The 26522-nt window shown below is 36.8% G+C and overlaps 2 protein-coding genes across 4 annotated transcripts; one reads left to right on the top strand and one right to left on the bottom strand.

Annotated features, from left to right (window-relative positions):
• Positions 1-617: 617 nt before the first annotated feature.
• LOC127938700 (transcriptional protein SWT1) lies at positions 618-20015 on the bottom strand. 3 transcript variants are annotated; one of them, XM_052535511.1, is made up of 18 exons: positions 19875-20015; positions 18058-18151; positions 17768-17832; positions 15851-16916; positions 15577-15621; positions 15363-15495; positions 14971-15066; positions 14677-14865; positions 13835-13928; positions 12602-12759; positions 12328-12485; positions 12012-12150; positions 10453-10595; positions 10200-10351; positions 9389-9532; positions 5859-5925; positions 5144-5211; positions 618-1693 (listed from the first exon to the last, which is right to left on the bottom strand). In XM_052535511.1, exons 2-18 carry the CDS (start codon positions 18139-18141, stop codon positions 1606-1608), a joined length of 2889 nt encoding a protein of 962 aa, XP_052391471.1. In that variant the 5' UTR covers positions 18142-18151; positions 19875-20015; the 3' UTR covers positions 618-1605. The 3 variants fall into 3 exon arrangements, with proteins under 3 accessions (XP_052391471.1, XP_052391473.1, XP_052391472.1); XM_052535513.1 differs by having other exon boundaries at positions 12328-12482; positions 19875-20014; XM_052535512.1 differs by having other exon boundaries at positions 19825-19971.
• On the top strand, positions 19966-26514 carry LOC127938701 (TRMT1-like protein). The gene is made up of 16 exons (XM_052535514.1): positions 19966-20142; positions 20888-21019; positions 21126-21188; positions 21289-21402; positions 21529-21593; positions 22408-22564; positions 22969-23089; positions 23435-23514; positions 23654-23897; positions 23988-24200; positions 24282-24472; positions 24604-24682; positions 24810-24976; positions 25118-25183; positions 25636-25765; positions 25867-26514. The coding sequence occupies exons 1-16, from the start codon at positions 20082-20084 to the stop codon at positions 26057-26059; spliced, it is 2076 nt and encodes a 691-aa protein (XP_052391474.1). The 5' UTR covers positions 19966-20081; the 3' UTR covers positions 26060-26514.
• The last annotated feature ends 8 nt before the right edge of the window (positions 26515-26522 follow it).

Raw genomic sequence — 26522 nt, forward strand, 5'->3', positions numbered from 1 at the left:
ACAATGACCCAAAACACACTAGTAAATGGGCAAAGTCTTGGTTCCAAACCAACAAAATTAATGTTATGGAGTGGCCAGCCCAATCTCCAGACCTTAATCCAATTGAGAACTTGTGGGGTGATATCAAAAATGCTGTTTCTGAAGCAAAACCAAGAAATGTGAATGAATTGTGGAATGTTGTTAAAGAATCATGGAGTGGAATAACAGCTGAGAGGTGCCACAAGTTGGTTGACTCCATGCCACACAGATGTCAAGCAGTTTTAAAAAACTGTGGTCGTACAACTAAATATTAGTTTAGTGATTCACAGGATTGCTAAATCCCAGAAAAAAAAAATGTTTGTACAAAATAGTTTTGAGTTTGTACAGTCAAAGGTAGACACTGCTATTTTTTTGAACACACCCCTTTCAACTAATTGCCCAATTGCACAGCCTTAAGAGTGTGCATATCATGAATGCTGGGTCTTGTTTGTTTTCTGACAATCTACTGAACCTACTGGTAACTTGTTTGCCACGTAGCAATAAAAAATATACTAAAAACCTTGATTATTCTGGTTAGTCACATTGTACTGCTATTATTTTGAACAAAACTGTATGTGGCAAAAAAGAACGAGAAGTCATTGATGCTCAAATGTTTTAATCAAAATCCAAATATATATAAAGGAAAATATATATTCTTTTTGAACTATTCACAATTTAATAAAAATAAAACATTTTATGCATAGATACCGTTTCACATGAAATCAGAAAATATGAATAAAAAATAAAGAAAAACTGAGGATCATGTTGGTGATGGTATTTCATATGCAGTGACAGAACTAAGATCGACGAGAATAAATCAATTACAGCAGCTTATCAGACTTAAACAGTGTAAGTCACATAATAACCTTATTTGGTGACTAAATGTACCTTCTCAGAATCATGGAACAAATAAGTGGATTTCAGGATAGTTTCCAAAAGTGTGGCTAGACTGACGCCCAGGAAAATTGGCTTTTAACACGTGACTCACTGTCGCTACTTACTGAAAGCCCTGCAGCACTGAATGTTGTGTCATGAAGTAATACCTCAGTTTCTCTCTGAACACAAAATAACCTGTTACCACAACAGCTCCCAGACATCAGGAGGACTTTTAAGTAGCACAGCAGAAATTAAACATATAGCAATTCTACATTCTTCAGCATAAAACACCAAAAGCACCAACAAACCAATAACAATTTTTGAAGCATCACTAAAACTTTCCCAAAATGGGAGGCATTACTCATAAATTATGGTGAATAAATAGTCAAAACATTTTAATACAATTGTACAAATATATAAATGATTAGAACTGCAAAATAAGAACTAGAACATCATCCAACTTCATGAATTCCAGTATATATAGACTGATAGCCCTTGATGCCTAGATGCTTTTGAATAATAAGTCAGGCTCAGGTGACTGCCACTAACTCTGCAACAGGTTTGTACAAGGACAGAGGATCAGCAGGTCGATGCACCTTTGGTTCCAGTAGATTATGACTCTGCTATCAGAACCAGGTCGGTCCAAAGGAGTCTGGTCTGATCGTAAGCGCACAGTTGGCTGGTTCCAAACATGGAAAGTTGGGTGGGAAATCAGGGCCAAGAACTCAGAGCAGCAGCACAGTGATCCAGATTCACATACAGCTCAGACAGCTGTGCTCCACCCACACACAGCTTCTCCCTGAGGACACACACACACATATACACATAAGACTTCTCTCTCATGTCTGTAAGAAGGTTATTGGTAACTGTGACTTTCAACTTTTTTTTTTTTTTCCAAAAAATATAAATAAATCATTCTCTATCATTATTAGTATTCAAATACTTCTTCTGTGTTCCAATGAAACAATAAGAACATACAAGTTTGGAATGACATGAGTCATGACATCAGTTTTCTTTTTTGGGGTGAACTAAAAAGGTAACAACAGTCTTTATTGTTCTTCTCTATTTGATACAAAATAGAAGCAGACAGGATGAAGGTCGGAACAGTGAGCAGATCAAGCTATGAAGAGTTGATCACTTGTTAGTGTCCCTGATTGTTCCTGCTGTTTCACTTCACACAGGATAACTTCCGCTACACTGCATGTGGTTCCAAACAGGAAGTAGATGTCTCATACATGAAAGAGAGAAGTGAAAGAAGTCGAGAGAAGGTGGCTGAAGAAATGACTTTGCAGAGACCTGATGAGGACACTTCATATATTTATATAGTTACAATATATTTTTTTTTTACTTGAATGCTGCAGAGTGTTACTGGCAATTATAAGACTTCTTTATGGACTAAAATTGAAGTGTTTAAATCAGAGGGCTAAAATCCGGGAAGAAAATTGTCTTTTGTTTCTAAATTATGACTGATTTTGATGTAAAAAAAAAAAATCCTACAGAAATAGTAATTAAAAAAATGAAATTCAAATACAAGACAATTGCACTCTAAGTTAGCGTGCTGTTAACTTTATATATCTATGGGAAATGCTTTATTGTCTACAAAAAAAAAAATTATTTCCCGTGTTTATTACTAATGTTCATGGGAAAGGAAAGGCATTTAAACAATGGCAGAAATCTCTGAGTCACAGTCACACAGGCTGACCTCTCTCTCACCCTGGCACAGTGTTTCACAACTGACTTGAATGAAGGCCATTATTGTGTTACTTTATTTCTCTCTTCCCTCTATTTCTTTCACCCGGTTGCTGCTTGTTGCCTTGTTTTGTTCACATTTTCTGTTGTTCACATTTTATGTTATATAACTACTCCCCTAAAAAAAAATTAGGAATGCATGCACTTATCCTTCTCCAGTGGAAACCCTCACTAAGCGGATGACTCCGCTCCTTCAGCCTTGCAATTATCTACTTCACAACCGTGCTGCCATGGAAACCGTTACACCATGTGGGAAGATCCCCTTCGGCAGCGAGAAAGCCAGCAGACAGCAGAGTGAATGCTTTATGAAGCCAATCCTTAACAAATCAACAACGAAACATAACATAACACCGCAGCGATGGTGCTCGCTCGAAAACAAACACGTCATGAGCTGACAGCGTCAGTGCTGTACCTGGTTGCTTAGATATGAACCCCTAGAGACAAGATGTTCAGTTGAATAACAGTCTTTCTGGTACCGTAAAATATATACTGGTGCTTTTAGTTACAGATTAACTTCAGGAGGGATCATTTTAAGTAATCTTGAGGCCACAAATCAATATTACATGAGATGAGAGCCCAACTGCCTTCTAAAGTCTTTCAAAAGTTATGAAAGGTTCAGAAAGCCGAAGCAAAGCCTGATAGCTTACTGAAACCAGTGTGTTATGTAACAGGTCACATTGAGGTATCTGATAATGTATGCTTCATATGAATCTGTGGCTGTTATTTAGTCATGCCACCACAGTTTGGGCACATGACCTGATCATTGTGTCTTTGTGCAGTTCTGATCAGGCCCATTAAAGCCTGCATTTGACACGGGTGGATTAGTGCATGAAATGAGGTCATTGAGTTCTTGGGTGTCGCGGCTCATTGACCGAGCTGAGGTAAGTGAGCTGCTAAAGATCAACTGTCAACGGCTCCACAAATGTGTGTGCGAGCGTGTACAGCTACAATTGACTGATAAAGTTAATCAACAAACATCTTCTTTGGCCCTGAAGACACAGACTAACACAGCCTTGACAAACACACGCAGAGTCAAAGTTTGCAAGCAGCAATCCTGCTTAATAACCAATTACAAAAGAGATTAAGAAACCTGGAGCTGACGGTGCAAACATGACACTTTAAACATGTAAATACAGCCCAGTGGCCCACTGTGTGAATATTACTCATTAAGTTATGGTGAAAGGGAATTAGAGACATGGAGACTTACTTATAAGCCATGCCTCCACAGTAGTAGGCCTGGTTAGTTATTAAGTTGATTAGTACACACCACAATACAATTCAGTAAACTGAGCAAAGCCTTCCCTAAGTAAAATTAGCAAATTACAGTATGCTAAATTTAGAATTTTGCAATGACTTTATGCGCATCTAGTATAAGGCTACACTATGATATATAAAACAATATAATATGTTGTATTATAAAACTGATTGACGTTTTTATGGAATTAATATTTTTGAAATTCAACTTAAATACAAATACAACATTCAAAGTTATAAATTCTATAAAAGCTTAATTATATATATATATATATATATATATATATATATATATATATATATATAAATTACATTTTAAAGTGACTGAGGACTTGAAATGTGCTTTTTAAAATACAATTATTATATATAATTGCAATGAAAACTGCTTTTGATAAACCGCAATACTTGTATTAAGTAATTTAACTTTGTCTTTTCTGACTGTCAGATTACTTAGCCCCCACTATTCTATAGGCAAATGGCATGAAACCAAATCAGTGCAAATCTTAATATTTACGACTGCAATCACATTAGAGTCTTTGTACACTGAATAATTAGCATTCTTCTGTAGCCTTACATTCATCAAATCATCATCAAAATCATCACACTGGCAATATGAAAATCGTTGAGGCAAGATAAAGCATGCTTATGTTCTAGTTTCCAGTTACAAGAAGTTTCACACACACGTTTGTACACTGCTGGGAATAAGTTGCGAAATATCTTAACCAGAATTTTGTATAAATGGCTAACGACTTAAGGGAAAGCGGTGTATCATTAAATGCACTCTATGTATCATTAATGACTTCCTCAGTATTAAAGTGTGATTTCGAGTGCACAAGAGGACAGTTTTCAGCACAACCTGTTATTACACAGGTGCCACATTAGTGAGAGTTATAACACAGAATGCTGCGCAATGTCAGAGAACTATCTGTACACAATGAACAATGAACAGGTCATGATTCACTTTGCCATTCAAACCAGAACTGTCTTCTGAGGTTCGGGTAAGATATGTATGCAATAACACTCTTAAAAGTGGAAACTAGTTCTCGGATACAGTAGACATCTGCGGAGGCCTGCTGAATTGAGCAATGACCTGAGAACAGCATACTATGTTCCAGCTGAAATGCCGTTCTGCTGAAAGTGACCAAACTGCTCTATGCACGTAGCCAGGATAATAAAAGCAAAAGTATGCGAGTATGACTTACAGATAAACTAATGATTCTCATCTATCTTATGACTCTTAACTAACCGGTATTCCTGTTGCGACACACAGTTAAACAGCTCCGTGGCAGTGAAACGTGGCTCCGTAGCAGCAATCTGAAAGCAGAAAGCATATTTATTAACATCAATATATACAACGTACAGCCCAACACACATGTACTGGATAATCACCACCTTCGATTTATGCTGAATGTTTTGTTAAAGTTCAAAATGTTGCGGTCAGTAATATATATATTTTAGTTGGGTAGGGGGTTGTGGAAGAGCTAAATTAATAATTTTATTCAGCAAAGATGCATTCAATTGATCAAAAGTTACAGTATCCCTGTTAAAATGATAACCGTAATAATGATGATAAGAAATTACAGTTAGAGTTATCTAAATGGCAAATCAGCATAATTTCTGAAGAAACGTGATACTGAAGTCTAAAATAATGGCTGCTGAAAATTCAGTTTTGACAAGAAATACATTGCTTTTTAAAACATTAAAATATATTCATATTTTACTATTTCACAATATTACTGTTATTTTTGATCTTTTGATATTACAAATATTTCAATCAAATTGGTGAGCATAAAAAATTTGAATGGTAGCTGATATATTATGTAGTTGATATTACTGTTATATATACTGTTATATAAATATATATATTATCAATTACCCAACCTGTTGTTGTTCTATACAATATAACATGGATATGACTAGTCAAAATGTATTATCTTTAGTGGCCCTTTTTTTTTTCTTACCTCACTGGTCTGAATGAAGGAGAGAAGTGACTGTGCATCTTGAACACTGCTTCCCGCAGATAACAGCCTATGGGAGGGGAAACCTTTAATTGTACTTTAATGTTGTCTTTACTTTCATTTACTTACATTATGCCTTTAATATGATCACTTATATACATATTATAACCCTCCTGTGTATAATATTAGTAGTTATTGCCAGTGAGAATCCTGTATGTTTTTAAATATGCATCAGTGTCAGAACACACTTATACATTTATTATCAACCATAAACAGGCAGCTTAAGATTACAATGAAAATATGTATCAGATAAATCAGTGAATCTATTAAATAATCATTTGCAGGTTAGTGTTTTCTAGTGGTGAAAGATCTGAGCTGATACTTGAACTATTACTGCTATGCCCTCAAGTAAAGGTTGCCCAAGGGAGACTGACCCGGTGGTAAGTGACCTGCAACTGTGTTTGGATCAGAAAATATGTAAATTGGTATTCATTGCATCTACTCATTAACAATATGTGTGATGTTAGAAAAGAGGGAAAGTTAGACAGACACAAACCCTCTAATTTTAGACACATGTTGCTGCCATGTTCAAACAAGTCAGGACTGAGACCTTTTTCAACCTTCCTGTGTCTGCAGCACATAAGCAATGAGGAAACAGCACAATTGCAACAGTAGGAGTATAAAACAAAAAAAAAAGTCTGATTTACTGAATGGGAAGAGCTGTTTGTATTCCTTCCACTGCATCATACCAGACAAACCTTATTTCCAAGAATTGCTAAGTAGGTCACTACATTATTTTATATTGCTTAATAAAAATCTATATTTGCACAGATTGTGTTGACACAGGTTCACAGTGCAACGTCATTGTGCCATGTAGCAAAAACAGACTCGGTGCCAAAATTGTCCTTGGAGTGTCGCTTCTGTTATGCAGCGTTGTGCTGCCTCCCTGTGCAGTGTGAATACTGCAACCTGTTAACATGGCTGCCAAAATGAATACTTGCTGCTTACATTATACAGATGTAAAATTGCTGACGGAAAATAAAAATCATACAAACACATTACACCGAGATATTTCTCTGAATAACCTTTGACAGATCCAGAGAAAGCTGAAGGAGAGATGCTGGTGGAGAAACCAAGTATAGATGAGAGAAATGGAGGTGGTGGGACTCTAAAGCATGGACAGCATAGGCACCAGAGGGAGTGAGAAGGAGAGAAAGATATGTGGAGTAAGGGCCAAGACGAAACAGGGAGCAGAAAGAAAAAGCTTTTTCAGCAAGAAAGCCTGAATTATGCATGCTCTTTCTCATTCAGGGATACAGAATAGTGCTGCGCGTGTGTGTGTGTGTGTGTGTGTGTGTGTGTTAGCTCTGATGACTCATCTGTCTGCTCTCTGCACATAAAAATGAGTCTCGCTGTATCCATGGAGACAGAACCAAATCTCCCTTTAAACCACGTCATCCTGCTTTTTCAGTCTACATTTACACGACAACGATGTAGTCAAAAACGTTTTTTCCCTTGTGTTTAAATTTTTTTTCATGTATACACAACAACATTTTCAAAACGATTCAGGTTTACACATATCTGCAAAAAGAGCCAAAAACACTGCATTACATATGCCAGGCCAGTAGTTGGCGCTGTCACCTTGTTAGTAAGCATTATTAGTGATGGGAAGTTCAGATTATTTTACCAACTCGGACCTTTGAGTCTCATTCAGCAAAATGAATGAATCTTTATTTCATTCATTTTATCAAATAGAATTAAAATCTTACGTGTTACTTCCCGAACATGTCTGCTAGTACTTACGAAACATTTATCACACTACAAACAATACAAAACTGTGATGCTATAATAAACAGAAAAGATTAATTCATTGTTTACCTGGGTCTTCAGTTTATGATTAGCTCACCTCACCTTTGAGTTAACCAATGCAGTCTGAGCTGGAAATGTGATGAACGAACAACTTTTTGTCACATCCTTCATCACGTAATAATGATGAAGGAGCTTGTAACAACTCCATATGTGATGTCTTATTGGAGGAATGTGGTTTATAATATTGATTGGAAAAAATGATGGACTCTGTCTTCGGAATACATAATAATTAACAAGGTTAAAGAAATCTCATTCAAATTTTTACACAGATTTTACCCAGCTAAAGTGTTTTTGAAAAGGTTTAAATCAGACATAGATAGTTTTTTGTTGTGACCCTAATGAAACTGATATGCATATCTTTTGGGACTGTCCTCATACACAGCTATTTTGGATTTAATTCTCTAAATGTTATCCATCGCAGTGCTCTAGGGTTTCTCTCTGCTTTTTGAGGATGTACATTAAAGATTTGTTCTTGAGCAGCAACAACAGTACCATATACTCCGCCAATGTTGTGAATGTTTGTTTGGGCTTGCCTTTAAAATCGACATGCACTGCACATGTCTACACACCTAACTCTTAATACGCACGCACATGGCATCACTGTTCTCAAAGATACCTGTTTTGGCTGTTTACAAGGAAACAATAACGGTGGCAAAAACTTGCACTTTGAAAACGCGTTTTCAAAAATATGTGTTTTCATTCCCCAAAACGCTGTTGTCATATAAACTAACATAGTGGAAAGGCATAATATCTGATTATGTCATTGGTAAGGAGACTTTTTTCACATTAAGTCATAATTAAAGACTAGAATAAAATGAACAAGCTGGTGTGTAAATCAATGTTTCTGCACTGATGCATGAGTATGGCATCTTGTATGAGATCAAAGAAGCATGTAATCAATTAGACAGACAACGCAGAACACGCTTCACATGACAAATCATTCATTTGCAATAATGAATCAAGTGTACGCTTCCTCTTTCTGCTAAACAAAAACCTCTTGGTGTTGCATTTAATGCACTGAGACTAAATTATTTATTGTGCAAAAAAGTAATTCAATTCATTAACTTCTTTGACAACCAGAACAAAGCAATCTGAAAAGAAAAAAAAGACATACATGCTACCTTACAAGAGTTCAGATTTATAAGAGATCTTATTTTTTTAGTGATTTATATATTTATTAAGAGGCTGTCAATGATACAAGCAGGAAGTTCAGTATGCCAGTGAGGTAAGTCATGGCTGCTATTACACTGCAACAAAAAATAGGTGTCGCTGTGTAACTACAGCTATGACTCACCCCACTGTTTCTGCTCGCGAGATGCAGAGAACTTAATTTACAGGAAAAATTGCCATGTCATTGTAAAATCCATCTCCCTACGAGCAATGAGCCATAAAAGCTGCAGGAATGCTGAGCAACGGAAGTGAGTCACAGAGACACGCTCATACAGGATTAGGAGAGGGGTTGATAATGAGTATGTAATAACGATTATGAGGATAAAGACCATCACACTCCTCCCCACATGTTACACACACCTATCTCGGTCCTCTACATGCTCAAGTGACTAAGGATACACACTGAGCAAATTCTGCTTTGAGGCACATGATTGTAATGGTAATAGATGCTTCTAGGACTGCACAGTTGTGTGTGGTTATTAGCATGTGTGTACCTCTGAAGAGCCTCCAATAGCTGTTTCAGTGCTGTGGAGAGCCTCTGCAGGCAGGAGAGAGCTTCCTGAGGTGGGGGTGAGGTAGATCGCTGTCTGGGCTCAGTGGCTCCTGGAGTGTAGTTGAGCACTGAGAACAAAGATGAACTGAAGAGAGAGAACCAAACGGAAATAAACATTGAAACATTAAAAGCTACAGTAGAGATAGTGCAAGGTAGATCAGCATTTCTTCAAATTCTTCAAGTGTAATATTTTAGCAAAGAATGTCTACGAAAACTACACAGAAAAAAAAGAAGAATGTTTTTGAAAGATGTTACAGATATTTAAAACAATACAGTAAAAACAGTTATATTACAGTATTATTACAACTTAATATATTATATTTTTAATATTCTAATATGTTGATTTGATGGGCAAGAAACATCTTATTTATATTAATGTTGAAAACAGTTGTGCTGCCTTATATTTTGGTGGAAACCATGATAAAAAAATTTAATAAATTGAAAGTTCAAATAATTTCCTAGGTAAACAATGAATTAATCTTTTCTGTTGGGGATGTACGTTAGGGAAGTAACACGTAAGATTTTAATTATATTTGATAAAATGAAATAAAGATAAGCAACAGCATTTATTTAAAAATACAAGTATTTTATATTTAGTAAAAATGATAACTTTGATCCATTTAAAGCATCCTAGCTGAATAAGTTAAAATTTATTAAAAAAAAAATTAAAAAAAACATTACAGAGCCCAAACTACTGAACAGTAGTGCATATTGAGAAATAAATACACTTCAGTCTGCCTGGTCTCTCTCACCTAATCTGACACACATTGTTCCAGATGCTCTCAAATAACGCCCAAACTTCCTGATGGGATGTCCGAGGAGGCGGAGCTACATCCTCCTCTATCTCTGCCATCAGAGAGTCCTCTTTATCAGTGTCATTACCCTCTACTGGAGCTTTCGGAGACTGTCTCAAACACACACACACACACACACACACACACACACACAGTTCATGAGCAATTAGAATGAAACAATTATCCACTGTTGGATCAAAATGAGACTGACCTGTAGTCTTTGCTGTAGCATATGAATGGTAGAGAGAGCTTGAGCTACATGACCGTTGTACTGAGATCTGCTAGCCAGTGCTGACAGAAGCTCTGCAGCCAATCTCAGAGCACTGAGAAAAGATATGTGCTCTATGGACCTGTCTACAGACAGACAACACAACATAATATAAGTGAAGTTAAGATAGATAAGATAGATACACACGACCATCTGCAATACAGTTCAGACACATTTTCTACTGTCACAATGTATTCCGTCCATTCATATTACTGGTTATAATAGGAAAAAGACAGAATACAAAAGTTCACAAATGAGTTCACAGCTCTAAAGGTAAATTTTTTTCCATCACTCATCATCAGACCCCTTTACACATGGCTCTTTGTCTTACGAAAACTTACCATAGCTCTTAACCATTTGTTATTATGAGGCTATTAAACATTACCAGGTCAATAATGATTCTTTATTGTTATTATTTTATACAGCATTTGTTATGAAAAACAACAGCCTGCACATTTAGAACCAATAGCTAGGCCGACAGCATTCCGCAGTTGTAATATGAATCTATAGGGAAAATTCTAGTCAGATAACAGATTATCTATTATAAATTCTACAACAAGTTAGACAACATTTATCACCTCTTGGACACATACCACTAACCCACTAAAACAAAAGAACAAACTAAATGAGTGAAGGACCCTCCATCAACTCCACAAAGTGCATTAAATCACATTTAGGCAAGAACAGGAGGCCCCTGGTACTTTTCCACCCCTCCACTCCTGCACAAACTCCCGGACTCCCCTCTGTTGGGCTGGGCTCATGACCAAAGGCAGCAGAGAAGAAAGGCACAGTTATACTCCTGCTGCAGTGATTGGCAGAATGAGGTTGATCATTTACTCAATTTTCTTCTCACACAATCAATGTCACTGGGGACCAGCGTCTGTTTGGTTACCTACATTCTTCAAAATATATATTTTTGGGTTCAGGTTTGGTAAAACTTGAGGGTGAGTAAATGATGACCGAATTTTCATTTTTGGGTGAACTTTCCTCTAAATGACATAATAAGCAACTGAAGGACATACAGACAGTCAGCAGGGGGAGCAAGTAGAGCAGGAAGCATTTTTGTCCTCTCTTAAATAAATATTAGCCATGTTTATGTGAGACATAATAATTACTTACACATTTTCAGTTTGAGGAAACAAATTGTGACCGAATAGATCTTTACCGCTATGTTGGAATTACAGTTATAAGAAGGATGCAATTCAGAGATTTTGAGATTGAACAATTCAGAGATTCCAGTAATGAATTTGACAAAGGTAGGTCAGAAATGCATGATTAATTATGAATAAAGGAAACTTTTTGTGCATATACACTACTGTTTAGAGTTTGGAGTTTATATGATTGTTTAAATGTTTTTTTTTTTTTTTTTTGAAGGCTCACCGAGGCTGCATTTATTGATAAAAAATACACTAAAAACATTAATATTGTGAAACATTATTGTAATTTTAAATAACTACTTTCAATTTTAATACACTTTAAAATAAGTAGTAAGACTTCCACACCTGAACAGAGACAGTCACTCAGCATCTCCACACATCTGAGCAGGCTCCTCTTAATAATGCTTCCAAACACAGCGATCCAGTGCTTCTTAAAACACTTGAGCAGCCCCTCCAGATTCCACGGAGGCTTCACGTACACTATCTGCATACACAAACAGATAAAGTCACAGAGAATAAAGGGACTACAGCGAATCTAAGACCTGAATCACACTTTAGATTTGACTAATGCATTTAGATGAATGAGGAGCAGCTCTTAAAATAAACTTCATAAAAAATGAATAGATGAATAGATCAATGTGTGCAGAGAGTGCAGTGGTACCTCAGTCCACAGTTCTCCATAAGCTGCCTTCATCTCTTCCTCAAGCACTTCAGACAGCGCCCCCTGCAGGCAGGACTCCAGCAAAGACACACACTCACTCAACTGTCTTTCCTCCGCTGCATCGCTGTGTCTTTTATTTTGTGATCCTTCCTCCTCTGCTTCATTCATACAGAGAGGTGCCAACAAAAGGACATTACATTAAGGCAAGAACAATTCAGGTATTTAGAAAAATTCTACTAATGAAGCAAAAACAGTGATACTGATAACAGCTGACCTTTCTCTAAAGGTCGAGCTGAAGGCGGCACAGTGGGCAAAGCATGAATGTAGTTTATAATCGTAGATCTGGTTCCCTCCACCTCTTTTACCAAGTCTGCCTTACTTAGGGCCTTCACCCCACTGAGTAGAGCCTTGCTGCATAGGTTCTTATCATTGCTACAAATAATTAAATAAATAAAAACAGAGAGAGAGAGAGAGAGCGAGAGAGCGAGAGAGAGCGAGAGAGAGAGAGAGCGAGAGAGAGAGAGAGAGAGAGAGAGAGAAGATATATTTGAACAGCAGGAAGGCGTGTCCTCTAACTTCAATATTCTTGAGGGTGACATCAATGGCTAAAATACAATCATTAAATCAGATCATCTTCATTCATAAAGCATACACATGGCCACCTTCCATTTCATTAGCTTTCAAATGACAAGACAGATCAAACAAATGGGAATGTCCTTAAAGCGATACTCCACCCCAAAATGAAAGTTTTGTCATTCACTTACTCCCATGTCGTTCCAAACCCGTAAAAGCCTCAGTTGCCGTCCGGACACAATTTAACATATTTTGGAAGAAAACCGTAAGGCTTGCGACTGTCCCATATTCTGGCAAGTAAATTACACTCTCAAGGTCCAGAAACATATGAAAAGCATTGTCAGAATGGTCCATCTGCCATCAGTGGTTCAACTGTAACATATAAAGAAGAATATTTTGGAGAATATGGGCTGGGCACAGGTAGCTTACGTTCTTCTGTGTCAGCCGCACCACAAGGATACGTTTTCTATGTGTATTTACACTGTGACTTGAAAGAAAACAGCGCATCCAAATTATCTATCTATCTATCCTTGTGGCGCGGCTGACACAGAAGCACATAAGCTGCCTGCGTCCAGCTCATATTCTCCAAAATAGCACTCAGTGGTGTAGAGAGACACAGAGGAAACAAATTGTTGAATAAAGTTGTTATTTTTGTTTTATTTGCATACAAAAAGTATTCTCTTCGCTTCATAACGTTGCGGTTGAACCACTGATGGCAGGTGGACTATTCTGACGATGCTTTTCACACTTTTCCTTAAACCTTGACGTTGTAATTTACTTGGCAGTATATGGGAGAGTCACAAGGTTTTCATCCAAAATATGTTTAATTGTTTGTAACGACATGGGGTTAAGTGATTAATGACAAAGTTTAAATTTTGGGGTAAAGTGCAGACACGCCTAGAGGTGAAAGAGAGGTTTAAGTGTTAGTGCTCACGTGCAAAGAACTACAGCTCCCTCTGGGTACAGTGCCTGGTACTGCAGACAACACTGTAGCACTCTGTCATCATTATTTACAACACCGGGCCCACCTAAAGGAAAGGAAAGCAGAGACAAAACTGAACTCATATGATCCATAGTACTATGACAGATTAGGAGTGGTGCAACAATGTCAAAAGTGTCTAGGTGGCATAATGATCCCAATGGATTGTTTTAAAGTATGCATGGATGCTTTTAGAGTTTTAAACATAACCCCATGCACCACTGAAGAGCTTTTTAAAATAGGTGACTGTATGATAAAGTGGTCTTTGGTATGCAATTTTATGATACAACTGTAAAACACTGTTTAACGCTACTTTGCATGTGTGATCTTATAATTTAATATTAAATTATTTTAAAATAATTAAATCAGAGCATGCAAATATTAAATGTCAGAGTTCCTTAATGCAGTGTCATTTTAGCATCATTCATATACTTTTATAGGATTTATTAATATTTAGAATTGGGTTTTATTTTTATATTTTCAGTTGTCAAGTTTTTCATGAAATATTTAAACTTTATTTTATTTTGACTTCAGTTCGATTAACAAAAACGCATATTGCATGCAGCTATGACTTTAATTAATTATACAGCTAATTAGCACAAACTTTAAATAAAATTAAAAAAGAAAATAATTAAAGACAGATGAGTTTTTTTTTTTTTTTGGAAATGCCCCAGCAGTTGATTTTTATTACCCCTTGACAAAGTGTAATTCTTTTTACATGTCTAGAAAAGTAAATGCACAATACAGGCACATCACAAATCTAAATAATCATGCATTTCAGGATGAGAATTACTCACCAACAGCTTGGGAGGCCTGCTGCATTGACTGGCCCACAAGTCTGGGCTCCTGGCATTTTAGGCAGCTATAAATGTAGTGGACAGCAGGTCTGGCTTTGTCTTCCACCTTGCTGGAGAGTTTACCACTCTTTAGATAGTCCAACTCCTGCAGGACAACCCATGGGATCAGCAAAGTGGGGAACCCCAGCCCTGTGATGAGGGTGTTCAAAGTGAAAAGCTGCACCCACATAATTCTTAAAATGTTTTAAAGTTAAAAAGCTAGAGACATAAAAATATCTTCTTTTTTTTTCCTACCACCGAGACCGTGTGTCCTAATCTTCTTCACAAAGTCCAGGTGGCTGAGCAGCACATTGGTATCCAGAACAATAAGCAGTCCCTGTTTATGTTGATCTTCACATGTATGTGTTAAAGACACAAAGACAATAAAGCACAATTATGCAGGATAATAATGGATAATAATGATAACAATAAAGAAATACATTTAAATAGTTCTAAATGTAAATAAATAACAGTCCACACCACAGCTACAATAATAGCAGCACAGAAGAATGATATGGTTGGATTCACTTTCACAATTGTTTTTTTTTTTTTACTGTAATATTTTCTTTATAGCTACAGTTCTTAGTGAGAATGGGCCTAGTAATAAATTATATATATATAAAAAACTAAATCATATGTGACTTTACTTTTTAGCATTGTGCCAGCACCCTCTTCTGGAGGGTCAATGTCCATGCAGGTGAGCTCTCCACAGTTCTCCACCAACTTCACCTCCAGTCGTCTCTCAGAGCGTGCCAGGTGAAGCTCCTCCACCAGCTCCATCTAAACAATGAGCAAAAAAAGAATGAGAAACAAACAAACAAACAGAAGATTTCATTCTAAAATCCTAGGCATGTTGTTAACCTCATGGTCGCAGTCAAAGGTCTCTGCGGCTTCCTGAGGAGTTACCTGAAATTGTACAAAACAACTATTAAAGATGTTACAATTTTGCAGCATTAATAAAGTTCAGATATACTGTGGTGTTCCTCTTAAATATGATTTGAAATGGAGCATATTCTCTTTTCTGTTGTCATGTTAACCAGATTGCACATAGCCTTTTTGCCACTTTTTGGTGAACTCTCATACAGATCTTTCTGCATTCTGCTATAGTACTGTGGGGAAAACGCAAGACACTTACATGTTGGACGTTGCAGGATGTATTGTTCGGCGTTGTGACCTCTCTTGTTTTGTCAGTATGTGCCTCCTGGACTTGGTGAGATATAGATGAAAGATGTGATGAGCTAAGAGAAGTGGGTTTATGAGAGGTTTGAGCAGAAACCTTTTGAGGCCTTTGTCCTTGCTGCTGTGTGATGAGATATGTGTGTTTAGAAGGAGTAGAACCAGGGAAAGAAGGCTGAGTGGTACTTTGAGTCCTGCCTTCTGAAGAATTCACATTACACACATTCGTGTTTGTCCACGCTTTAACGGCACTGGCTTTCTTTGGGATCTTGAAACTGACTTTTGCTGTGGGACCACCAAGGGATGTCCTTTTTTCTCCTAAGTTTACACCTGGTTCATTACCCAACTGTACATGCTCTGGCTTCTTGGGTGAAACATCTTCTTGTGATTTCAGTTTAGATCCAGATTCTTCATGTTTCACTACTGGCAAAGCTTCTTTGGGTTTGTTATGAGATCTCTGTGTATCAACATTAGGGTTGATCTTCTTGCACCTCGTGGCCATCAACGTCTTCCTCATTTCTTTTTGAACTTCAGAATGAGATTCTGCATGTGCAGCATTGGTCATGTATTTAATGTCTCTTCGTCTGGGTTCAGCATGAAGCTCTGGCGACAACGGCCTTTTCATGAGCTTCCTCCTCTTCTCCTGGAGTTTCTCCGGTGGATATTCATCCTTTGCAGGTATCCGCCTGGGACACTCTGCTGTGGATCTCCTCGACACCAGCTCCCGTCTCTTTTTCTCCAACTCTTTGGAAGAAGGCTGGTTTGTTGCAGCATGCCTGGTGGAGCTGCTACCTGAGATATTTGGACTTAGGTTTTCATGCTTCCTTTTGGGATTTAGTTGTTCTTTCTCATGTGTGACAGTTGATTTGAAAACTGGCCTGAAATTCTCTGTAGCTTGGCTCTCTCTGGATCTTTCTTCCCTGCTCTTGCTGTCACTAACTTCTGTTTTCTTGAATCTTCCTTCAAATCCTCTTGGTGATGTTGAGTACTTGGCCCTCATCTCTTTAGCTTTGTCTTGGTCAGAACTGCAAATGATTAGAAAAAGAAGCCAGTAGTAAGTTTTAATGAATAGATAACTCTCACAATAACTCTTTGGTGAGAAAACGGTGGTTGAGAAAATATAAAAATGTGATATGATTTACTTTCTTTCTTTTAAGCACCTTTATTAGGTTCTTCTTTGTTTTTATTACATTTATTATGCTGATAATAAACAGCATAATAATAATAAAAACAGAAAATAAAAACCGAACAAAATATTCTGCATTAAAAAGTCAAAACGTGGATATTGATTTTATAAAACAGCTTTATTCTTGAATGAATCAGGCATTTGAACCAATTGGTTGAAATGGCCTATTGGCACTTTAGTTTCATATTTAAAAAGTATCATTGCATTTTGAATTTTAGCATTTTTTTAAATTTGATTTAAAACATTAATCCCATAACATTTTGCAAATGTAAATGCACTCATGATATTTCTTAGCTTCGGTGTAAATGATTTCTAAATGCCACTTCAGATGCAGCTTCTGTTTCCTCTGCGGTGGAAAGATGGATTTGGTTCATACAGATTTCATATGATTGGTAAAAGCCCTATAGTGTCTTATTAGACTAATTGTATTGACTGATAATTTAAGAATTATTTGTCATGAAAGAAGGTGAATAGATTTAATAAGGAACAAAACATTTAAGCACATGACACATGACATTAAGCACTCACAGAACCCTGATGAGAATATTGCTTCAGAATAAATTACATTTACATGATAAATAAATCAAAGTACTTAACCTTTTTACTCCGATAAGTGAATGACTGATGCACATGACAAGTCGTAATTTTGAGCCCAGATTTATCTGTCATTTCTTTTACAAGATGACCCACCTTACATGCCGATGATGATGTTTGTGTTTTCTTTTTGGGTTGCTGAATCTCTTTGCATCTCTCTCCTGTGAACAAAAAACATTATTATCCTATGAGATTTACATACAAACAAGAATTAATGTTAATAATTTAATGCTATAACGAATAAGACTGAACATGCCAAGCTGACTGATAAATTATCTCATATATATATATATATATATATATATATAATATATATATAAAGCATAAATCATATATTACAAATAACTAGATTAAAATCTACTTAGATTTTGTTGCAGATTCCTCACCTTCTTCTCATCCTCATGTGAAGAGATTGATGAGATTCTTTCCTCCTTTTTGTGTTTCTTCTTCTTTGATTTCTTGCTCGACATCCTCAAAACCCTATAACAGAACATTAGATTTTATTATTATTTTTTTTTAAACAATTTCATTCAAAAATCAAAAATCCTGCGTCTCCACAGGTTGGTTGGTCATTACTTTTTACGAGGAGAGCAGTAAATCTATAGTACTGAACAGTGTTTTCATTTATTGAAATGAAGCTGAAATAAAATATTCAATACTAGAAACATATTATTTAATATTAGTTGTCTTGGCATCTAACTGAAATAAGTTGAAGTTAAAGTACTAAAATGACTAAAACTGATTTGAATAAACCTGTAAAAGTTCTAAGTCAGAGTATTCTAGATTGAGCCCGTAATAAAAGGTAAAGTAAATTGAAGATGCAAAAGCGAGAAGAGAAGATGAGAAAGTAAAATCTGAGCCTGAAAGCCTTCAGAACAAAAGATTCTGTGATCTGAGCTGAAGTCATGTCTCAAATAGATAAGAGACACTGATCATATGCCTCCAGCCTTGCAGTCCAGATTTGCTTCCACATTTTGGAAGATCGAAACGTCTATGACGGTCAATATTTAGAATTAATTTCCTCAAAGGGAGTAGGCTCAATTGAATACGGGGTCACAAATACATCAAGAGCATGTGCTTTTCATTAAAAATCCAGACATAGCAAAACAATAAGTAAGATAAGATAAGAGACATTTCAGAACTTAATAAAGAGCTACTGTCTAAAATGTCTCTCTTCACTTGGCTGCAGAGGTCTACAAAGAACCTGTTATTGAAGCTAAGGTGTATTTAAACACGTAGCAAGTTAATACGTGGCAGAAGTCAGAATTCGATTCACCCAACTGGAAAACTTACAACTTACAACATCACCAGATGTTTATATCTGGATCATAACTGTGAAACGAATTTATCCATTATGTAATTATTTAGCCTACATATTGTCAAATAATTCCCATATACCTATGCTGAATTATGGTCAGAACTATGTCGCGTTGACATGACCTGTGAAATTTCTCTTCAGAAAAGAGAAATGAAGACAGATTTAGAAAAACATCATTTGCATTGACAAAATATTTTTGTAGAAACATAAAGTTTCCATCATCCTACCCGAAAACACCTTCTAATCATAACAAGATTGGACCTTTAAATGTCAAACTGAGGAGAAAAATACTACGTCCATGGAATTTGATAATAAATGCAAATGATAATAAAGAATAAATGAATAATACTGAGTATATGAGTAACATAAGACAGTTATATGAATCTGATAAATAGTATCAACAAAGAAATCATAAAGAATAACTCATAAAGAATAATACATAACTCAATATGAAAAACATAACAAAATTGAACATTTGCACCACTTTTCATACTAAAAAAATGTTGTCTCTTAGAGTGCTTTTCTAGTAAAAACTAAGCACAAAGAAAACCTTGATTTGCATATCAGCAAATCCCAGACAGAAATCCAGTTCATCCTTGAGGAACAGATAACGCCAATGTAAATCAACCGAACTAAAACAACACAATTATATCTCATCACTAAATATGTAGGGAGTTATGAATATGTGACAACTTTAATTCATACACAAATACACTTGTGACAAAAATGGCAACCGAGTATTTACATTATCACACATTGGTCATGCCCTCCCTAAATGTTTACAACTTAAATTCTTGTCATGCTGAGGAACTTGTAGAAATTAAGAGCCAATTACCAGTTTTAATTGTATTTTCGGAAGCTTTAGTGTGAAAGAGGTTCACCTACCACACGCGGGAAGAATGTTGTAAACTTAAATACTGAAAAAGAAGAAATTATGAGCAATGAGAGCTGTTCGATTCACCACTTGCACTGCAGTTGGCTGGTTGAATTCACTTCCGCGTTCTTTTTAGTTCGCGTAGTTTGAGAGAACACGATTGGTGCGCGCCCTCAACGCTCAGTGCCTACGGATTCTACGTACGCTTGTTTGGGAAAATGGCGGAGCTCAAAGAAGAGGACGCTGAGCAACTTCATCAGGAGGACGCCAATATAAAAGGCAAAATAATTTAAATGAATAATGATAAAAAGATTCCAACGTGTTTTGTATGTTCCTTAAATAACACTCAGAATTTAGGAATTTAGTATTTTTATGAAATGTATTCTTAATACGACTTCAAAACTGCTGAAGTAAATATAGGCCTCCTCACGGAGCTCCACCATAGGACCTAAGTGTTAATAATGTAAATATTCAATACGTCTCTGTATCTCATCGCATATCGTCTAACAACTGACATGAAGATAGATTTTGCAAATACTAAATCAATCGATGTGTGCTCTGAATTGAACAATAAGCTGTAAATATCAGTATTGTATTTATGTAGCAATGGTCTTGTCGCGGAGCTCCGCACTAGGGCCGTTCTGCTTGGAAACATCAGCCTCGAAAAGCGGGATTGGTTGCACTATGGAAATGTGCATTGGCTAACATACGAGGGCGCTCAAGTATAGTTGTTGGATTTTCATACATTTTCTTACTTATTATTTCACCCATTGTGTAAAATATAATAGTTTTTGATACATTTTCAAGATGATTTTCTTTTCAACATTGAAAGTCTTGGTCTGTAACATGGGTGAAATAATCAAATCTACAAAAAAAATCTACAAAAAAATTAATATGTGATAGGCTACCAAGGCAATTTTAATGTGACATTCATAAAACAAAAGAAAAGTTGGAATCTGTTTTTTTTTTTATGCAAAAGCTCCAGTATTTTGCTGAAGTGTGAATTTGCTGTTTGTCTCGACAGATACTGAGAGTGATACTAATAAGATGCTTGCTGAATCTGAGGCATGTGAGCAAATGACTGTTCGTGAAGCCCCAACTAATCCAATGAAAATAGAGGACAAAAATAGACATACATCCTCCACTATTGTGTCTGGTAAATATTCAACAGTATTTTGACACCCTATGATAATTATAACACTCCCCAGGTATGAATTCCTTGAATATTGTTAAATCTTTGAAATTGCCCGTCTCTGTTTCAGAGAGACATGCATCAATCCAAACTACACTGGAAGGGCTCGAAGGGCTTGTGGATTTAAATGGAGGTACAGAAACCAGAGTATCTGTTTGTTTAGTCTGTTTATTAACACCACCAGCAGACCACTTAGATAGGAAGCTAACAGATCTGTTCAATGATTTCGACAGCTGGGAGGAAGTCTTGTCCATTGTGTCCAGAAGAGAAATTCAAGGCCTGTTACAGTCACAAGCTCAGACGACATCTGCAGAACTTGCACTGGAAAGTTTATGTTGAATTTGAAGGTAAATAATCTTTAGGTTCTCTTTGGCACCTCTGTAATTGTTTTTTTCCAACAAGCATTTGAAAGCTGGCACCTGAGGTATCAGCTAATACATGTGTGGAAATGAACTTTGACTCTTCTCCTACAGGCCAAAAGATGTGCATCTGTCATCTACCTTGCAGACAAGTCAAGTCCAGTCTAGGCTCTGACCAGGTAAGATCAGGGTTATGATTTTTTTTTTTTTTTTTGCATACCCAAATATACTGACATGACAAAAGATACCAAATGTAAAATTTAAAAAAGTGATGGTAGAGATGCCTTATTTAGAATACATCATTGTGATTCTTAAGGAAACTCACCTGTTCATCAGAAGCTCGCTACTATACACACACACACACACACACGCACGCACACACACACACACACACACACACACACACACACACACACATAAACTGAAGTTTGGGGTCAATAAGATTTTTTTTAAAGCTTTAAAAAATTGTAATGTTCTTATGTTCACCATTAATCTAATAAAAAAAATACAGTAAGATGCTAATACTGTGACATAGAATTTAAAATAACTGCTTTCTATTTTCATATATTTTAAATTGTAATACATTTCTATGTCACCAAAGCTGAATTTTCAGCAGCCATTACTCCAGACTTCAGAGTCACATGATCCTTCAGAAATCATTCTAATATGCTGATTGATGATGTTCAAGAATCATTTGTTATTATTATCAATGCTGTTTAATTTTTTTTTTTTTTTTTGGAAACTATGATTTGGTAAATAGAAAGTTCACATGTACAGCATTTATGTGAAATAGAAATCTTATATAACTTTATGTGAAAACATTCTAAATATCTTTCTCTTTTGATAAATTTCAAAACTTTTTTTATTTAATTTGGTTGCTCTGAAAATACTTGGAAGTATAGATGCATAGTAAAGCTTTTTTCTGTGCCTATCAATCAGAAAAGTGGTCCTCTAGAATGGATCTATTAATGTATGTTTTTATCTCATCTCCAGGCTCAAGGCAGGCTGGTGGCTCACTACCACTGTGTGGTATGCTCTGTCACTATTGCTCGCAAGACAGATATGATCAGTCATCTCAAACGCCACATCAACAAGGGTGAGACGGAGGCCAGTTATTCAGGCAGCTCGGATGTCCCCTGTGAAGGCCCTGGTGAGCCTTCACTCTGTTGATGTTGACAGAGTGCTAGCCTTGCCATTCAAGGACAACTGCCTGAACTAGACACCAGTTTGTTGATGTGGAATAATTTAGATGGTTCCATTTCAAGTTTCTTTTTTAAATCTTGCATTTAAACCTTGTGTATTCAGGTAGGGTAAGACTAGTCAGGTCTATCCTAAACCATAAAGCACGCACATGTTTGCAGGATGAATGTCTTCTGGAGTAACATTCTGTAGAAGATCCCCTTGTGGTTGATTATGATTAGGCCTTTGGTTTAGAGCTTAAAGTAAAGTCTCACACAAGGCATCTGTAACAATAAAGCACTTCTATTCATTACAATATGTGCATACAAATTTAGAAATTTGGAGATCATTTTAATAACATTTTGATCTTCTTAGTCCCAGGTGGACAGGCCTGTGAGATTATGAAAGAGTTGGGCACCAATGTACAGCTCCTGCCCAACCACACCACTCCCCAGAAGACAGACACCTACTTTAGCCGCAAGATGAAGACAAACAGGTTTGAAAGTTGTGTTCTTTTTTTTCTGCAGAATGACTTGTGTACATTGTCCCGCCAACATTAAATATTTATTTGTTCTTTAGCGACTTAAATTTAACATTGGTTCAAAAATATTGTAATGGTAATAATAATTTAATACTAATTAATAATTAATAATAAATAATAATTCATGAAATTAATATTACATTTAATATTGTATTCATTTTTGCATTAAAAATATACAATTTAGAAAAAAAATTCGGGTCCAATGAGTCATGGACAACCTGTTAAATAATCCTATAATAAAGTAAAAAAGAATGCAAGATATATAAATAAATATAGATTATCTCTATGTAATTGTTGTAGGCAGCTGGTGTTCTGCTCTCTCGCCGTTCTTGCTGAGGAGAGGAATCCTCTCGAATGCCTCGATGCCTTTGGAGCCACTGGTAGGAAATCTTCTGTACAGAAAGATACGCTAATAGCTAATGATGATAATATCACTGCTCAGGTGGTTAATTACCGGTATTTAAGAAAAATGTAAGTATAACACAGCATATTTGCATAACATATTGACCCCTTTTGTAGGTATCATGGGTTTGCAGTGGGCAAAGCATCTGCGTAACTCTGTAAAGGTTACTATAAATGACATAAACGAAGCTTGCATTAAGATGATCAAGGAGAATTGTCAACTGAACCACATCCGAGTAGAGGGGAATCGTACGGGCCGGCAGCTAGATGGAGCGGGAGACGCAGACTCCCCCATTGCTTTGGTAGAGGTTGTGAAGATGGACGCCAATGTCATCATGCACCTGAGACCCTTCGACTACATGTGAGACTGAGAAATAATGACTAAAAACCTTGTACCCCTGATTATTCATTGCAAATTTCTTGTCTCACCACATACTTCTCTTTAAATCAGTCACCTCGACCCATTTGGAACATCTGTGAACTATCTGGATGCTGCTTTTCGCAATGTTCGGAACTTGGGCATAGTCTCCGTGACGTCGACAGACACTGGTTCGCTTTACTCCAAATCCCTGAATGTGACGCTTCGGCATTACGGCTGCCAGATTGTCCGAACCGAGTATTACAGGGAGCTCGCAGCACGTATGGTATTGGCATCTGTTGCCAGGTGAGCAGGTCTTTCTCAGATGAATCACCAAACACAAATGTAGTTTATTTGACAGGGTCTTTTTAATGTGTGGACTTGCAGGGCTGCTGCACGCTGCAACAAAGGGATCGAGGTGCTATTGGCCGTGGCTCTTGAGCACTTTGTCCTCGTGGTGGTGCGAGTTCTCAGAGGGCCCACCCAGGCAGATGAGTCTTCTAAGAAACTGCGGCAGCTGTTGCACTGCCAGTGGTGTGAAGAAAGGGTGTTCCTCAAGCCAGGAAGCATGGTGGAAGGTGACAAGCCATTTAGACAAACAAATAGACGCATCCTGGAGCTTTCTTATAGCCCAAACAGTTGAACCAGTAATGGGTTTGATTCCCAAGGAATGCATAAATAATTAAATTTCTACTTATGGTATCAACAGAAAACCTGTACAGACAGCTGCCTTGCCAGTGCCATGGGAGTATGCCAGGAAAAACTGCAGTAGAGCTTGGACCGCTTTGGTGAGATGAAGTCATTCATACATGTTTCTTTTTGTTCATAAAAACACTTGATGATGCGTAATTCCTTCATTAATCGCTCTTAAATTGATTCCTTTTCCTCTTTTGTCTTTGTTGTTTCATCCATCAGGGCTGGTCCTTTGTTCAACACTGGATTTCTGAGGAGGATGTTGGTGGCGGCAGTGCAGCACAATATGGAAGACATCCAGCCTCTGGTGAAGACTCTGATCTGTGAAGCTGACTGCACCACTCTCAAGCCTTTCTCTGTCCCGGGATACTCTGCCGTCTCCAACCAAGGTGTGTCTGGGTGTGCAAGATTTTGTCCGTCACTTAATATTCAATACAATGGAGATGATGAATCAGTTTTTTTACAACGGGGCATTGACTTGAATTTAATGTAGTCTTATTTGGTTAATTTTGACACATCTTTGTCTCTAGTGGAGTGTGGTGTGGTCATAAAAACTTTACAGAAGATTGAAGAAGCAGATACATCTGACCAATCAGGTATTTTTTTCTCCTCCCTACTCTCAGGGATTTAATTGTTCCTATTTATCCAAGATTAAAGGGATATTCATCCAAAAATTAAACATCTGCCATCATTTACTCACCCTCATGTCGTTCCAAACCCTAAAACTCTTACATTTACCTTTGAAACAAATGAAGAAACTCTTTTTGTTTTTTTATGAAACCTAACAGATATCTATCCCTCCTTTGCAAGGCCATTACACCAAAAAAGCATCAGCCATTTCACAAGAGCATAAAAGTAATCTAAGTCTTCTGTAGAGACATGATCATTTGAGGAACACAGATAGAAACTGATCAGTGCACATAGATAGAGCTCATCATATATGGTAAATGGAAGCTTAAATGTGCTTGGGTGAACTATGCCTTTAAGTGGACTTTGTGGTAGAATGAAAAAATGAAGTGGCTAGATTATATAGATTATATTTTTTCAGGGAAAAGAAAGACCAAAGGGGAGGACTCTGGGAATGTGCTGAAGAAAATCAAAGCAGATACATCTTTGGAGCATCCGGCGTTCTACTACAGCATCCATCGGCACAGCATCCGCGGCATGAACATGCCCAAGTTAGTCAGCGCAAACCTCTCTATACACTGTTATATATCACTGTACAGTGATACAAATATCATAATGCAAGCAGGATCTGACGCTAAACTCTGTTCCTCAGGCTCAACAAGTTCCTGCAGTATCTAACGGAGGCCGGGTTCAGAGTGAGCCGCACACACTTTGACCCAACAGGTGTGCGGACTGATGCCACCCTGGCACAGCTTAAGGAAGTGCTCACAAAATACAGTGTGCCTACATACTCATCCGCCCCTCAGAGCAGTGCTGTCAGCTCAGAGCGACGTCAAACTCTCTGATTTTAGATATTCATGAAACCAAGCAGTATTTTGATATGGACATGAATTTGAGAACTTGGACCAGACAAAGGTCACCTGCTTTTTTTTTCTTTGGCTGTTTTTATTGATTAATTTTCCTGTTTGCTTTAGGAAGTTTTGTTTTGTTTTTTTGAATAAGAAAAAAAGAGTTTCATCTGAATGAAAAAGGGGTATTCCAGTTTGGTTGTTGTTTTTTGTGGATCGCACTGAGACCATTACAGGCGTACAGTATTTTATTAATCATTCTATGCTGACAGTGATGCAGTATTGACTTATTCTTTGGTTTGTACATTTTTAATCTCTAAAATGATTTATAAATACCCTCTCAAAGGTTTATAATGATCTTACCTGATCAGTTTTTTTTTTTATTTTTTATTCCACTTCATGTTCACTTCATTATTTTACCTGATTGCTATAACGTCAATAAAACATTTCACATCATATA

This window comes from Carassius gibelio, chromosome A20 (assembly GCF_023724105.1).
Source record: "Carassius gibelio isolate Cgi1373 ecotype wild population from Czech Republic chromosome A20, carGib1.2-hapl.c, whole genome shotgun sequence".
Lineage (NCBI taxonomy): Eukaryota > Metazoa > Chordata > Actinopteri > Cypriniformes > Cyprinidae > Carassius > Carassius gibelio.

Excerpts from the sequence above, each read along its gene's own strand:
- LOC127938700 (XM_052535511.1), bottom strand. The coding sequence starts at position 18,141 with ATGTCGAGCAAGAAATCAAAGAAGAAGAAACACAAAAAGGAGGAAAGA. Across the intron at positions 12,151-12,327 it reads ATGGAGAACTGTGGACTGAG|ATAGTGTACGTGAAGCCTCC; the intron begins GTACCACTGCAC and ends TTGTGTATGCAG. Across the intron at positions 1,694-5,143 it reads GTGTCGCAACAGGAATACCG|GGAGAAGCTGTGTGTGGGTG; the intron begins GTTAGTTAAGAG and ends GTGTGTCCTCAG.
- LOC127938701 (XM_052535514.1), top strand. The coding sequence starts at position 20,082 with ATGGCGGAGCTCAAAGAAGAGGACGCTGAGCAACTTCATCAGGAGGAC. Across the intron at positions 21,189-21,288 it reads GCTTGTGGATTTAAATGGAG|CTGGGAGGAAGTCTTGTCCA; the intron begins GTACAGAAACCA and ends TGATTTCGACAG. Across the intron at positions 24,683-24,809 it reads GTAGAGCTTGGACCGCTTTG|GGCTGGTCCTTTGTTCAACA; the intron begins GTGAGATGAAGT and ends TTCATCCATCAG.